The sequence below is a fragment of the Balaenoptera physalus genome, assembly GCF_965194825.1.
Source record: "Balaenoptera physalus genome assembly, chromosome: 3".
NCBI classification, from domain to species: Eukaryota; Metazoa; Chordata; class Mammalia; order Artiodactyla; family Balaenopteridae; genus Balaenoptera; species Balaenoptera physalus.
Window position 1 is genome coordinate 137,102,726 of NC_138890.1, and position 16,972 is coordinate 137,119,697.

General features: G+C 37.4%; 1 protein-coding gene across 5 annotated transcripts in view; it reads right to left on the minus strand.

The window, feature by feature from the left end:
* The window catches only part of ITGA1 (integrin subunit alpha 1), a 232,324-nt gene that overhangs the window by 96,576 nt on the left and 118,776 nt on the right, over positions 1-16,972 (minus strand). For all 5 annotated transcript variants that reach the window (XR_014261953.1, XM_082455868.1, XM_082455867.1 and 2 more), the window contains 4 exons: positions 14,871-14,983; positions 11,996-12,084; positions 11,768-11,879; positions 11,028-11,155 (listed from right to left, as the gene is read on the minus strand). Coding sequence is in view for 4 of the 5 variants with exons in the window: in XM_082455868.1 (XP_082311994.1) it covers positions 11,028-11,155; positions 11,768-11,879; positions 11,996-12,084; positions 14,871-14,983 (442 nt within the window). In the remaining variant the exon portion in view is untranslated. The remainder of the gene's footprint in view (positions 1-11,027; positions 11,156-11,767; positions 11,880-11,995; positions 12,085-14,870; positions 14,984-16,972) is intronic.

Here is a 16,972-nt window from a genome sequence, read left to right on the forward strand (position 1 = left end):
CTATCTATCTATCATCTATCATCTATCTCTCTTACTACTTAACATATATCTCACTTTTATAAGCTTATTTTTTGTAAACGTTAGGATATAAGAGAACTTATAACTGCCCGTTCCCTTACCCTTTCTGTACACTTTGCTTCTAACAGTTCCACCTGAGACTTGCCTCAGATGATTGTCCTTGGACTGCTAGAGCTGCTTTGCCCCAAAAGTTCAAAGAGTCAGAAGTGCCTGGGAGTTTTCTCCCTCTTCACCCCTTGCCCTGATCCATAGGTAATGCCTGAGTGCAGGAAAATGCAAGACCAGCCCCTCGACTTAACTTGGAGCCCCTTCCAGATCAGGCTGAGGCCTTGACTTCACCTGAACTCACGTGCTTGCTTGTCCTCTGTGGCTGCTCTGTTTTGTTCCCCCAAATCCCTTCCTATTTTCTTTTGGAAGCACTCCCTTCATGAATTGCTATCACTGGACTCCTCCTCTCAGAGTCTGCTTCTGGGGAACTGGATCTAAGGCAGCTATTATCTATGTTTCTGCATTCCTTCTTCAGCCCAGGCCAGACATCATTGCCTTGAACCTGGACCACGGCAGTCATGGGTCTTTCCACTGCTGATCTCCCTCCCTCCATTTCCACTTCCTCAAATCCTTCTACATATTAATAGTAGATTTACTGTCTTTAAATTCTGCTTTTATCATGTGTCTTCCTTGTTCAAAAGCTCCAATAACTCTTCATTGCCTACATCAAGGATTTTGAAATATACTTTAAAAGAGAATTGTACTTGTAATTAAAATAGAAAATAGATAAAGCTTCAAGCTGCTTCTTGAAATACTAGGCCTATAGGTTAAAATTCAGTTTTTTCCTCCTGACTTTCAGCCACTCAACAGTCTGGCCCTACCTTCTTTATTCATCCTCATCTTTAGGACTCCTCAGGATGAACTCTATCCAGACCAAATGCCCTTCCTTTTCCCTCCAACTAAGCTAAGTCTACCCATTCGGTAAGATTCAATTCACGGTTCACTTTCTCTGCAGCTTTGTCCACCTCGTTGCCAAGAGTCCATACTGATCTTCCCCTTCTTCAAACTGTGAAGCAAACTTGTCTGTGCTGCTCCTGTGAGCCCTGCATTCTTCTCAACTTTTGTACGCCTGCTTTATCTCCCAACTCCATTATAAGTTCGGAAGGGGCAAGCAGGGGTAAAGAGCATGGACTGCATCATAGCTTTTGGTATTCTCTTATTCTGTACCACTGTTTTGCTTTGCTCACAGTTGACCCTCATACATTCTTACTAGATGACTATAACATTTCACATAGGCAAGTAGAAAACTGAGATAGTAGGGAAATAATGATAAACAGAAAAAGAGAGATATAAAGAAGTGTGGGAAATTAGAAGAGTGGGCAGTGGGAACTCACATCTCAGGAAAATGACATTCAGTGTAGGTCTCCGGCTGACACAGGGGTTCTTATTTCCTTAGGAACCAGATAGAATAAGGTCAGCTGTGTCTTCCCCAGAAAAGGGTGCCATTTACTAATTTTCATCACAGGAGAATGCTCAAATCACAAAACATATGTAATGCTTTGCTGAGTACTGGTGAGACCCACTTTAGTAGAAATAGTTTCAGTCACAGCTTAGTTTATAATTTAAGGCAGGTGAAACAGATTTGTACTAGCATAATGGGTATACATGCATCTACAACCGAGTCAAATAAGTATGAGAATTAAATAATGAGATAAAAAGTGATGAACACACCTGGTGAGGAAACAGGAGGAGAGAGAATCGCAAGCACATTTATTGTCTCACTTGTAAGGCCCTCATGGAGGAAGGAGGATCCAGCTTTCTGAATGAGCTACCCAGGTAAAGAACAGACAGCAGAGTATGATAGTAGAATGGGAGGAAGCAAAGCAGGCTTGAGCCTGGAAAATCTGTCAAGGATGATCAGTAAAGACATTTAAATCATTCCAGAATTTGTGGAAAGATAAACAATCAATAATCATCATATTTGACTTGAAGGGGCCAATTGCATTGGAATGGTACAAGACCCAGAAGGTGGAGTTTAGTAGAGAGCTGGTGAGGAATAGTAAAGATGGAAAGATTCTAGTCATTTTTGCTAAATGCAAGAAAGTAGGCAGAGATGGCAGCTAAAAGGAGAAACTGGGTTAAATGTGGGCTTTCTTTAAGGGAGAATGGGTAGAGCAGCTTATGGCATCAGTAAAAGAGTAGATGAAGATAGTAACAGTAGATTCTTATAAAGGGGGGATAGACCACAGTAGAAAGAAAAGTTACTTTTCAGAGACAACTGTAAGGGACACATTTAGCTCCTGGGGAGATGCAGTTTGAACTTCCTGATTAAGCAGTTGTAATTACAATCTAAGTCCAAAGAGAAGTAAGAGGTGATTCACATTATAGCATAAACCAGGCACACAACTGGCTGAGGATTCTGTTACATGAACAAGAGGTTTGTAACACTTAGAACTTTCCACTTAAACATAAAATTTGCAATCATGTTTCAGATAAGCCCCAAACTAATATTCCCTTACCACTTTTCCAGGGAATACTAACTCTCTCAGTTGCTAGGTATGATTTTTTAAAAAGAGTCCATGATCAAATAATCTTGGAAAGCAATTGTTAATACAAAGTATAACAGTTTCTCTGTCTCTGTCTGTCTGCCTCCCTCTGCTATTTATGTTAAGTAAAAAAATGCCACACATTTCAAATGGAGCAAAAGAGCAAGGCTTTCTCTCACTCCTGAATTGCTCTACTCTGACTCATAAGTGGATTCTTTTGAAAGTGCTCCCGGAATCTTTAATATGAAAACATGCATTGTGAATCACGAATTGGAAGACCTGATGTATTTTATTTTTATTTAAGAGAATATTTTTTTGTAAGGAACATATTCAACACCTCAAACAACATAGCTTGGAAAACATTGCTTTATTCTAATACTGAGTTATCTACTCGTAAAGATCAATGAATTGTTCTGCTTTATTCACCCTTGTTATATTTATGTCACACTGTCATGCATTGCAATTATCCAAATACAAGACTTTACTTCATTTCTAAGTTGGAAGATTTTTCAGGATTAGGGACAAAGTATTAGAGTTTGTTATTTATATTGCTATCACATCTAGCATAATACTTGACCAATAAGATACTTCATAAATATCTGCTAAATTAAAATGAATTAATTATCCAAACGGCCTTTTCTCTTTTGGGGGTAGAAAAGAACAAGGAGGAAAGTGAGTGTGAGGAATATGGAAGGAATGATGCTGTTAGAAATCACAAAAATCACTAATTTTTTCTCATAAAACTTAAAGTCACAACAGAATGACAAGGGAGTTTTAAAAAAAGAGAAGTGTTTAAAATAGCTATTAAGTATACTGAGTCAAAGAATCATGAAGGAATGGAATTATTTCCTCATTTAGAATTATATGATTACCTTGTATTCTTAAGTTAGAGTTATAACACCAGCACCTAAATTTTAATGCCCAAAATGAGCTAAGTTTCTGGGTTTTCATTCAACAATTAACATTATCCAAGCAATAGCTTCTTTAGGGGTGTAATGACAGGGAAGCCCAGTAAAGCTTTCTGTGTTTCTGTAGGATGCACAACTGCTTAATCTGATAAGAGCTCAGACTTTGCGTCTGGTCATTTTATGTTTCCTTCCCCCAAAGTAAGGTGCAAAAGCCCTGCCCTACAACATGCTTCTACTGCAATTAAGTGAGAGTATGAATGTGGTGGTAATACAGGCTGCAATCCAAATTAACTGTCAATACAAACCATTCAAGGCTGTGTTAGCTGAAACCTGGCTTAACCTTTGTCACTATGGAGAGGGATGAACAGGACTGGTTCACAGGTAGATGAAATGACTCCTCAGAAACACAAATAAAGTCAGTAAATTAAAGATGTTGGTCCTGGGCTTCCCTGGTGGCGCAGTGGTTAAGAATCCACCTGCCAATGCAGGGGACATGGGTTTGAGCCCTGGTCCGGGAAGATCCCACATACCGCGGAGCAATTAAGCCCGCGTGCCACAACCCCTGAAGTCTGTGTGCCCAGAGCCCGTGCTCTGCAACAAGAGAAGCCATCTCAATGAGAAGCCCGCGCACCGCAATGAAAAGTAGCCCCCGCTCACCACAACTAGAAAAAGCCACTGCGCAGCAACGGAGACCCAATGCAGCCAAAAATAAATAAATAAAATAAATAAATTTATTTTTAAAAAAAATGTAGGTCCTAAGAAAATGATGTCTTTAGCTGGTCTCTTGCTTGATGGAAGATGCTGCAATGAAATTGACCCATGCTCAAAAATGTAAGGCTAGAAGATGTTAAAATGGGGAAGACTATGGGAGAAATCAGGACCAGAGGTGAATGGGGCTAGATGTGTTGAACACCTCCAAAGAAAAGCCTGAAACACAATGTAAAGGGGAGTCTGGGGTGTCCCCCACAAACAAGTCCCTTCTAGCTCAATGACTTCATGAAGCAGAGTGAGAGATGGTGGTCAGTACAATAATGATTTTTAACACAAGGAGAAATTAAAAATTCCAGAAATTACATTTTTCCAACATAAATGACTTGCCTCCTACGTGCTAGGCAATGCAGGAAACTCTGAACTGTATTCCATAAGTAAAAGGATTAAGGCACAATGATGTCGTTGTGGAATTCACATTCCACCAGGAGAGACGCACTCACGAAACAAAAAGCGATGCCACTGAGTGAGAGAGCAGTGGATGAAGGGTGTGTAAATGCTGTGGGAATATGGAGGGGAAGGGATTTTTCTCGGGAAGGGTGGGGGGAATAACCACAGAAAAGGACAGAGAAAGCGACATTTGAACTGAGTCTCAGAAGTTTACCTCGCACATGGGGCCTGGGGTGGAGAAGGGCTTTCCGGGCAGAGAGAATCACGTGAGCATAGAGCAACGTGTTCAGGGAAGGCCAGGGTAGGAGTGGCTACAGGGCAAGAAGGGAAGGAGGCAGGAGACAGTGGAATGACAAGCCACTAGGTGACGAACGTCTTATAAATCACTGGAGAGTTTGAGTATTAGTCCACAGGCAAGGACAGGAGATTTTTATTCAGGGAAATTCCATGATCCAGACTTTACATGGGAAAAATAACTCAGATGAGTGATGAATGGAGGTAGAGGACAACGGAGACCAGGACGCTAGTGAGCAGGGAGGTTCACCTCCTTCCCAGCACCACTTTCGGAAACGACAGCCTGACTGACGAGGACATGGCTGCACGGCTCAGACAGGTTTCTTCGCAGACCTCACAACAGTGAATCAGCCCTCATAGTTGAGGCTCCTTGGGAAATGGCCATAAAATGTGTAGTAAAAAGAAAGATAAATAATATTCCTAAAATTTAATTAATTTCCCTCTTTCATTTTGCCTGGTTTAATATTATGCTATACTCTTGATAGGAACAGTCTAGACATTGTTCCATTAGTATATTTCACTTTTATATCAAGCCTCACAATTTACTGCTTTTATTTAGGGTAATGCACTTGTATATGACATATTTATATCATTCTCATTTATTATTAAAAGCAATGTTATGTTTAGGTACTGAGGATCAATAAGACCTCCATAATGTTTATACCATCATATCTTTTATGGCAAGCTCAGAGTGTTTCAGGTTTGTTTTTATAGGTGGTTTTTTACAAAACAATTTTACAGCCTTTACTCCGTCTTGGGTAAAAAACTGGTTTGCAAAAGTTCCTTGACTATGTTTGCAAAAAGTGTTAATGGGACCACACAGAAACATGGGAGAAACTCTGAGTAACTATTTAGGGTGAATGTTTTTGTCACTTGCATTGCATTTTTCTAATGTATACTAATTGTCATATGGAAACTTTAATGAAAGTTTTAAAATTTATTTTCCTCCCTTTCTTCCTTATTTTTTTCTGTGGAGGTGAAAATTACTTCCAGAAACATTCCATATCTTTGAGACTCCTTTCCAATAATTGCAATTACTAAATGAAAAATCTATGACTGCAGAGAGTAGGCCATAATATTTGATCTTTACCTTTTGTATCAAGTGAATAATTATAATTAATATCGATATAACAAATAAGAACTCATGAGGTATAATTAGAATGTAAATTTTTTTTTTGGCCCATGATCCCTTTAAAAACTTATTTAGGGTGAAATTTTTCTACTCTCACTGGATGGAAAGATAAATGTCTTATGACTTTTATTATTTTTAGTTTTAAAATGTCTGTTTAAAAAAAGCTCTATATTTTAATTTAGGTTGTACCACATGAAAGTGCTGTATTTGTAGGTCAAAAAAGGATCAAATAGCAACAATTTCATACAGTTCAACCTAAACTAAAACAAAATCAATAAGACAAAATATCAAAGTTGACTTATAGTTAAATCTTCTCTCCTCCCCCTACTAAGGCTTATGGGAGGTGAGAAGCCTGTAGCTGAGGAAGGGGCATGACTGGCTCTTTCTTTGTTTCTCTGCTCCTCTTCTCTCAGATTGCTAACTCTAATATCTGACATCTCCACCGATGGAGGGAGGGAAGATAAATACAGAGTACAGAAATTCTTACTTGACTGGTGCTGTCCTAAGATGGAGTAGGTGCTAACAGGTGTTATCTTCCTGGTGGGCTCTTTGGAGATCTCCCTTCACCTGCATCCTTGCCTGAGTGAATGCATCTCACTACCGTGGCCCCTAGGAATCAGGGAAGGCTTCGGCTGTTCTGTGCAGAGGCCTCCACTCGCTTCCAGGAGATTCTATGCGCAGGAGCTAACATGATTCCATAATGATCCATGGGAAACACATTCTTTGTACCGACAACTCTGGGTGTGAGGCCGATCCCACTGCCTTAACTCGCCCGTCAGCAGCCAGACAGCTATCTTGTCCTTCAGATATTTCAGGCAGGAGTCAGACACTCATCAATTGCATGTCCCAACTTTCATAGACACACACCAAGCTCACTGTATGATCTCACTGAAGCCTTTCTCACTAGGCTCTTTCTACAGAGAAATCCACTTCACAAATCTGTCAACTTCATTCTTAATGCCTTTATATCCTTGATACGGGTGAGGAGTTTAAAGAGTCCTGTATCTAGCTCATAACTTTCCATCTTTGGAACTTTCCATCTTTGGAAAGATCTTTGCATCTTCTTCTGGGCAGTATCTCTTGAAATTCATTTTTATATTTAAGTAGGGGAAGGAAAAATTCCAGAAGTTAATTCTGCCAATCTTAGGGCAGGATTGGGTGCTTCAATTGAAAACAAACAAAAACAAAAGACAAAAAAAACCTTATTTAAACTATGTTATCAATAAATCAGGAAAAAAAATGATTGTTAAAACAAATTGTCTATGTTTTTCGAGAGAATTACTATAAGACCACCTGAAAGAAAAGCATACATTTTAGTACGCGTTTCTTTGAAGTGAAAGTATCTTTTCAAATTTCTATGAATGAGTTTCTTGTCTGACTCCACTGAAGGAAGGTCAAATTTAAAGGGTATTTAAATGTGTTGTACTTAAAACACGATTAAATACAGTTTGGCAAAAGTGATGGCTTAGTAAATGTCCTTCTCAATCCCTTTTGTTTAGAGAGTTACTTATGAAACTAGTCATTAATACAACTTAAACCAACATAGAAAAAGATTTGAAATTACTAAAGTATAAACACTAAAGCCTAACATATAAATAATATACTTAAAGAATACTAAAATGCCAGTTATAGAAAAAGTCTCATTAAATGTTCACCTATCAGAGAAAAATACAAAAATACATTCATTACGATACACACATTTATTCAACAGGTGCTCATTAAAGGGCCACTATGTCACAGCAAAGCACTGGGCTGGCCACTGACAAGGATAAAAAGAGATATAAAGGCTTCAGTCTTGAGGTCCCTGTAATCTGGAGGGTGCAGCAAGCACAGACACACACACACACCACACACATCAATTTAATAATGCATTTAATCCACTGTTTCTCAAATTTAACCTATTTAAAAATCATGTGGGTTGCTTACTTAAAATGCAGGCTCTGTAGCCCCACCCTCAGAGATTCTGATTCTTAAAGTCTGGGGTACAGTCCAAGTACCTCTGGGATTCAGAAGCAGGAATTCCACGAGCCATATCTGGAGAAACACTGCTTTTTACAGAGGCTCCATGAAAGCAGTGGCCGCATCTGTCTTACTCTCCATAATTATCCAAGCCCTCACACAGAGCCTGGTACATAGTACATCCTCAGGAAAAACAAGTGAATAAATGAATGAATGAGTCTGGCTAAGCTTCATAATGAATGACACAAGCAAAATGTGACATAAAAACTCAGCAATTTAAGCAGCTCCTCTGCAGATGCACCAAATGACTCAGTGCACAGGGTTGCATTCTGAAATCTTCCTCTTTGAGGAATGGGGTCATGGAACCAAGGAAATGTGACCTGACTCTTCTCAGAGTAAGTTTGTGTCCCTCCCATTCACTGGCAGCATCTAGACCCCAGGGATCGTCCCCATTCCTCTGAATAGAGCCACTGTTTCCTCCCAGAAAGACATAAAACTCCACGAAGCCCACTCTGGAAGGCTGGAATTCCACTGGTGCTGCACAGAATAGCTCCTCTATTGGGACTCTCACTATTGAAATGTAAAATTAATTCTAGTTCTCATAGATGGAAACATCAAAACTGCAGCAGAATGGGTTGAGTATATAAGCAATTGATTGTTAGCTATTTCTTTACAAAACTGAGCCACGGGCATAGATCTCCACTGAAGCAGTGATTATTCCTCTAAAACAGCCTTGTAGGTTTGCTTCCTGAAGCTGTGGAGAAACTTCAAACATGTCACAGCTGCACTAATTTCCACAAATAGCTACAAACACATTAATTTGTATAGTGTAATAGATAAATTTAAAAGTAAAATCAAATATTCAGATGACTAAAAAAAGAATACAAATTTTAAAATTTTCCAAGACTGTCATTAGCTTTGGAAAGAAAGGATTGGATAAGAAGGTAAAATGGGGTGGATAAAACAGGTGGAAGGGAGGAAAACTCATTGTGGGGAACGTGTTGAGAGAGGGGAGACCTGTGATCAGGAGTTTAAATCTAGGTATGTCAGTGCAGGCAACGGAGCACCAAGAGTCCTGGCCTGCTTCCAACCAGGGGGCTGGCCAAGGAGGCACGGGGACAAAGGACTAGAGACCACTGTCTAGGGACATCAGAGGGCACCTGCTCTGAAACTTCTCTAGAAGTAGAGGTCTCAGAAAGGAAAGACGGCTGCACTGCAGTTGGAGAGCTGCGTGTTCAAATCTGCCATCAACAAGCAAGAGACCCTGCACAAGTCACTTAGCTTCTCAGGTCCCCTCCATCAATTGAGATTTGGGGCTAAATGACCTCTAAGACCCCTTCCAGCTATAACTTTATGGCTCTATGAAATCTTATTGACCAAGGAGAGAAAGGATAAGGGAAGAGAGGAAAGGAAGAAGGGAGAGAAGTTCTCAGAAGGGAAAAAAAGGGGTCCATGTGGAACATGTATTGTACGAAAAGGAGAAGCAGGTCACCATTCTGAGTGGTCTTCTAAAGGATGCAGGCCACCTGATGCCCTGTAGCAAGAAGAAAGAGAATATCTTCTCCAAACTTCCAGCAATCCACTTGGGAAGATAACTGCAGATAAGAAGCTTGCATCGAGGGAAACTTACATTTTGTGATATGATTATAAGAAAAGTACATCTTCCTATAATAATTTTACTCTGATTTCAAGAAGTTCCCTATTGTCCACTGGGATATACACATTACCCCTCACCTGGCTCTCTAAAGAGATCCATTCAACCTTGGAATACAGCCATATGACATTTCACTTTGAAGTTTGAGTTCTAATTTGCAATTTTCAACTACCATCCTTTTGGGAAAATGTATGATATGTATATATCATAAATTATATAATATATGTTTTAAATATGCGTTATATAAATATATATTATAAAATAAAATTATGTTATATATTTAAAATAAATATAAAAGGATAAAAATATATATACACCCAGATACAAAAATATAAAATATATATACACAGATACATGTATGTATATATACATATGCATGAATGTACATATATGTGTGTGTACACATAGGTATACACACACATACATATATGTGTATATAGATGTGTGTGTCTATTTATATCCCAATTTTAATGCAGGTGTGACAAATATTAATGCGGTCATACAACTTTTTCAGTGCCCCGGAAATCTTTCCAAGAGTAGAGCTCTCAGAGAAAAAGTAAAGAACACTGGACTGCGTGTGCAGCCCAGCTGTCTCCTGTGCTCTCCTGAGGTCCCCACACTTTGCAACAGGCATTTTTGACTCTGATTCTAGTGTTAATTCCTACCCTCAAGGCACTGTCCTCACTTTGACATTTAATTTTCCTATTATCTGTTGCGTCTTATCCATATTTTAAGCCATGTGACCATATAACATTAATGAACATGAGACTGATTAAACCCAACTCACTGTCTAACGTGGAAGAGCCATGTGAGAAGTTCCACTTTATTTAGTGGCAATAAAGGGGGATGTGTTTAGAAACAGAGACTCACGGGGAGAAAAACACCCAATTATTCAACTTACTGCAGCTAAAGCCTGGAGCATTTGCTTTTTACTTAAGAAAAGAAATTATTAAATATAGGGGAAAATACACTTACAGCAGTATCCTGTGGCCAATCCCTAATTTATCTGTACAACAGGAGAAAAGACACTATGATGGCATATCAGAATAGTTTCTACAAATTCTGAAACCCTGCTCTGATATTACCAAAGGTGGCTGTGCTTATTTTATAATTAAGAATTAAATTATGATTTTATAGATATCTATAGGGGATATTTTCTCAGAGCATTGAAAATGCAGCTTTCATAATACTTTCTGCTTAGAAAATAAGCAGCCTGCCAGTAATGTGCAGGAATAAGAACAGGGGTATGGAATACAAAGCTCATCCTAAATTTTAGCTTTATTGATTAATTTATTTTCAGAATAATTCGTCATTAAAACTCCATGCCTTTGTATCTTTAGGATAACAGAAATCAAAACATGAAGTCATACCTGTGTCTGTTTAGGACCAATATCCATTCTGTCAAGAAGGTCATTTAAAAAAGCTGTAACACTTTCCCAGGGGTAAATACTGTTGGAACCATCCAGCACTATGACTATGTCCAGCTGAGTGCTGCATTCTGCAAGAAAAAGATTCAATCGTGCAAATTTGGTGTCTATCTTCAGAGGTATATGAAATGTTTTCACAGCTAAGAGGAACTCATTTTAAAAGATGAACTGATATCCTACAAAGTGGACACATTACTTTTAAAATCAGAAAAAAAGTGTTTTTTAAATCAGAAGAAGAGTGATAAGAAATACTCATCGCATTCAGTAACAATTGGTTTGGGATTCACATCAAGTAAAACCCATACCTACTTAATTTTAGTTAACACTGTATGAGTTATCTTTGGAAATGTTCTCAATATGAATTCTCTATACAGTTCTCATTCTGTGTATATTTCAAATGAGGTTACTTTTCTCAAAGAAACTCACCCTTTAAATAAAAACAATGTGACAGCTTTAGCTCTGATGTTTAGACATGACTCTGTAAAGGTTATTTACACTAATATCAATTCCAAAATAGCAGTGAGGTTTGGTTATATATTGGCAAAGCAAACATTTACCTAAATTGGTAATGCTGGTAGCCGAGAAAATACTTCAAGCTTTTTGGTATGCTCCCGTGTATATATATGTCTCATTCATTGCTTACTCTTTTCAAACACTGCACAAACATTGCATAAAATCTGTACCTTGTACAGGGGCAATGGAGTTCACGACTTGAAATGTGGGGCTGACATCAGAACAGATTCCCGTTGTGTAATGCAAATGTCCACATCTATAGGCATATAAGGGCCCGCATGCCTTTTAAAAAATTTTAAAAATTAAAGTCATAAGATTAAAAATTATATAACAGATTTTATAAAGATTTATAATATAATTCTTGGTTCATTAACTATCTTTACTCTTCCTTTTCTTACCAGAAACCCTCCATTTGGGTTGGTGACTAAAGTTGAGCCGAATGTCATATTCTCCTTTACTTCTGTGACATTGGGAATTGATGTATTAACTAAAAATAGAAGAAACTTTAATGACGGTGGAAAACAAAGTAAAATTAAGTGTCTTCTCATTAAAACATTCTGGCTTTTGTCTCAGAAACTTTGTCTGGATCACTGTCTCACATACTTTTGCTGAACTGTAAAAGAATGCACAACTATCAGGGCAATGAGAACATGGGATAGCTTTTCACATATTTTTGCTAATTAAAATAAATAAAATATTTAGTCTTATAATATTGTAGATGCAAAGTAAACTTATACAGTCATCCAACATGTTACATCTACATGTTATATATGACCAATGATGAAACATGATTTCTGGCAAGAAGAAGGAAAATGGGTAGAAGGCCAGAAAAGAAAACTCAGACACAAGATTTTGACCATTAGTTTCACCATCACAGGGACATCAGGAGGGTTACAAAGAAAACTGGGGCAAGATTAGAGCAGTGGTCAGGAAGTTTGGGTAAAGACACAATGAAGGGACTACATTTGACAGAACAAATAAGAATGTTGAGCCCTAAAGCATGCCAACCTGGCAAAAAGAAGTTCCACTCACTCACAATAAAAAAGAAGACGAAAAAAAAGATTGGACAGGAAAGGCAAAAGCTTCTAAACCCTGCTTAGCAGAGCGCTAAAATAATTGAAAGTGGCAAAACTCAAGTTCAAGAAAGATTTGTCGGGCTTCCCGGGTGGCGCAGTGGTTGAGAATCTGCCTGCCAATGCAGGGGACACGGGTTCGAGCCCTGGTCTGAGAAGATCCCACATGCCGCGGAGCGACTGGGCCCGTGAGCCACAATTACTGAGCCTGCGCGTCTGGAGCCTGTGCTCCGCAACGGGAGAGGCTGCGATGGTGAGAGGCCCGCGCGCCACAATGAAGAGTGGCCCCCGCTTGCTATAACTAGAGAAAGCCCTCGCATAGAAACGAAGACCCAACACAGCCATAAATAAATAAATTAATTAATTAATTTAAAAAAATCAATCTGTAATATGAAGATGTCTTTCATAAAAAAATCTGGCAGCTTGTTTAAATTACAAAATAAATAAAAAAAAAAACAATTCCTGTAATATATATAAAAAAAGAAAAGAAAAGAAAGGTTTGTCTCACTGTTCATGCCTAGAATTTTTTCTTACCTTAAGATTACATGTAGATTTAATGGAATGGAAGCAGAGATTCTTGAAAGGTCACAATGACCTCCTAATCTGAGCATTGGTCTTTGTCCCAGAATCCAGTCTGGTTTGCTTTGAAAGCATCTGGAACTGGTCTTGAATAATCTAGATTAGAATTTTTTATACTACCGTTGACCCAGGATGAGCATTCCTGGGACATTAGGGACTACAGCAGAAACTTCCGTACTGTTCTTGGTGTAGCCAACATCTTCACACTAATGTTAAAACTCTATTCCAGTTTCCAGTAATGGAGGAGTTGCTCTTATCAGAACAACTCTTCTGCAAATAACAACTATAAACTCTAGGAAAAGAAAAAAAAAATGTATGAAACAACCGTCTGAAGGCACTGGAAAGCAACCAAGAGCAGGCAGAAACTGGAAGGGAGTCTATACTTGTAAGAAGAGATTAGCACTGGATGAGTTTCCTGTTTTTGTGTTTGTTTGTTTTCCCCTAAGGGAAGGCCTGAGTCAGTGGCTAAACCTCAGATAGACCTCACAGTCTTCCTGTTTAGAAGAAACAGAGGACAGAGAATGGGGCAATGACAGCAGTGCCAAGTGAAGAGGGGGTATCTTGGAAAGTAGAGCCACAAAAGGAGAGTTTGAATATACACAGATATTCTTTCCAAACATCTGAATGACCTGAACTGTACATGTGCAGGGTAAACTTCACACAGCCCAGCTAAAAAATTAGAAGAATTGAATAGAGATTTTAACTGCTTCCCACTGTTGTTTGGAAACTGAGTTCAGCCAAGTAAATTGCCTGCTAAAACTAAAAGTAAAGACTTTTCAAAGGCACATAACAGATCTAGAATCTCCACACTTAAAAGTCAAAAGTTTAATCCAGGATACAATAAAAAATTACTAAACATAAGAAGAAACAGGAAAATGTGACCTAACCTCAAGAGAAAGGTAATAAATGGAAAGTGATGTTGAGATATTCCAGATGTTGGAATTATCAGGCAAGACATATTAAAGTAGCTATGCTCTTGAATGTAAAGAAAAAAATGCTCATAATAAACAAGTAGGAAATTGAAAAAAAGGAGAACTGAAAAATACAATATCTTAAATAAACCTGAAGAGGATGAGTAATTTCCATGGTACTTAATATTGCACAGAACACTGACAGGTTTCCAATTCCTGGATAGTTCTTGTAGGAATTTTCTAGTCATGTTCTAACTATGCTGATACTTCTATCAAATACATACATTTCAATATAAATTTACTTTTTGCAATTCTCTTTTTAAAAATTAAATTTCTATTTCTCGTGTTATTTTCTTTAAAAAAACAAACACTAAGTTAAATTTTGTGGAGGAAATGTGATGGATAGGTTTATTTAGAAGAGTTCTTTTCATGTTACCACTGGTTTTACAAAGGATTCTGAACAACGGAGGTGGTTACAAGTTACAAAACTAGTAAGACCTTCTATATCTGTGATGATATTCTATGATGAATTTCTAGAGCAAATGAAGGGCAGAAGGCATCAGAATGCCATTTTATGTAATCTGAATAATAAAAATGGAAGAATGTTTATAGATTCCTTCTAATCTTTTCCTGAGTTGGTTGAAATTCACTTTCAGTGAGAATGCTGGGCATAATTTAGGATCAGGCTTTAACATTTTGACTTTACATACCTGGAAGATCCAACTTTATGCAAGGTAATGATTCACCTCTCCCAACTGGACACTTATAGACATCTCCAGTTCTGTTCTTGGGTTGTCCAACTAAAGGAGAACCAATAAGCACCCTGGAAATTAAATAATTAACATTTTTGAATAATGAGAAACATTTTATTTTTGTTACTGTATGACTAGTTCTAAGACGACTGACAGTAGTTCCCGTAGACATAATTAGATAGCCATCCTCAGTTAGTAACTTAATGTTATCTAAAATAAGCAGAGTGTCTTCTTCAAATTGCAGATTGATTTAAATTAAAAAACAGTAAAATATATAGGAGAGAGACTTGAGAATATTTTATTTTCTTGTATTATATGTTACTTTAACATATTTTTTTTTAATTTGGGGGCTGAAATCATAATTATTGGTTAAGCCTGCTGCTGTGTTAATTTACAAAACACACATGGAAGTATAAATGACTTTTTCCCACGAGGAATTGATAATGTTATAGAGAGGTCAGGAAATATAAACATTATATCATAAGATTTAATATTAGTATATGCTAGTTTGTAAGCACTTAAAATAAGGATAGTTATGAGACTCAGGTTCAAAATCACTTATTGTTTTTTTAGACAGAAGTATGAAATCACTCTAATAATAATTAATGGAAAAAATATAATCATGATTTATTTTAGCCCTAGCAAGCCATTTAACAAGGTTTCCTATGATATCTTCAGGAATAGGATGGGTGAATATGGTTGAATGTTAAGGTACTTGTTGGGATCCACAGCTGCTGATTCATTGCTGGCTAAACAGCTATATCCAAAGACACTGGTTACTAATATGTATAAAATGGATAAATAATAGGCACCTGCTGTATAAAAAAATAAATAAAATTAAATTTAAAAAAAAACAAAGAAAAAAAACAAAGACACTGATTACTAGCAACCAAAGGACTCTAATTATGTACCATAAGACTGCACTTGGGATTGACTTAGCCTATATCTTTGTTAATGACTTAAGTGAAGACACAGAAAGCATAAAGGTACACATCAAGTAAATCAAAATACTTATTTGGGCGTTCAGAAGTGTCAACATTCTGGAACGAGAAACTTGAAGTAGTAAAGTTTAATAAGAACCTATGTAAATAACTTCACTTAACTGTGTACTATTATCTACATCAGTACAGAATGTGGGAAACCTGACTTAATAGAAGTTCGTGTGAAAAAGTCATGGAGGATTTAGTCGACAGCAAGAAAACATGAGCCAACAGTGTATTTTAGTGCCAAAAATGGTAATGTGACCTTAGGCATCATTGCTAGAAATAGATGCCCTGGTCAAGGAAAGTGATAGCCCCTCTGTGCTCTGCACTGTCGGGCCATGTCTGGAATCTCCAAATTAAGAGGGACATAGGCACAATGGAATGTATTTAGGAGACTATGACTCAGATAGTTAAGATTCTGGTAATTTTGTCAGACCAGAGATGCTTGAGGGAAAGTTGAGGACGTTTAGCATGGAGAAAAAAATGTCTGAAGGAGAGTTGAAAGGTTGTGAAGGAGTGCAGGTGGATTGGGCATGCCTTCTTAAAATTTTCAAAATTTGAAAGTTTGTCATATTGAAAAGGGATGGGATTTATTTTGTGTAAGTCCTTTGGACAAAGCTAGTATTATGGAAATAAGTTTTACAACAATTGCAAATACTGAGCTGTTGAACAGACTCCCTAAAACATAGTTGTGACATAATGCCTTTGCAAAGCCATTTCTGATATACATAAATAACCATAAAAATGTTCAAACCCCTTAACACATAATTCTTACTTCTGGGAATCTATCCTAAAAAAATGACCTAAATTAAAGGAAACAAGCTTAATGCATAAAGATATAATGCTTATAGTGGTATATATAATCATGAAAGTTTAAAAGAAGTGTGATCAACAGCCAGACTAATTAATTATTGTAGGTTCATTCCATAGAATATTGTGCAGTCATAAAAAAGCAATCGTTAATAAGACTGCATGGTAGGATAAAAAATTATTTATGACCTAATTTAAAGTAAAAACCTACCTAATTTATTGAAAACCTATGACAATTTGAAGTGAAAGATACCAAATTATATTCAA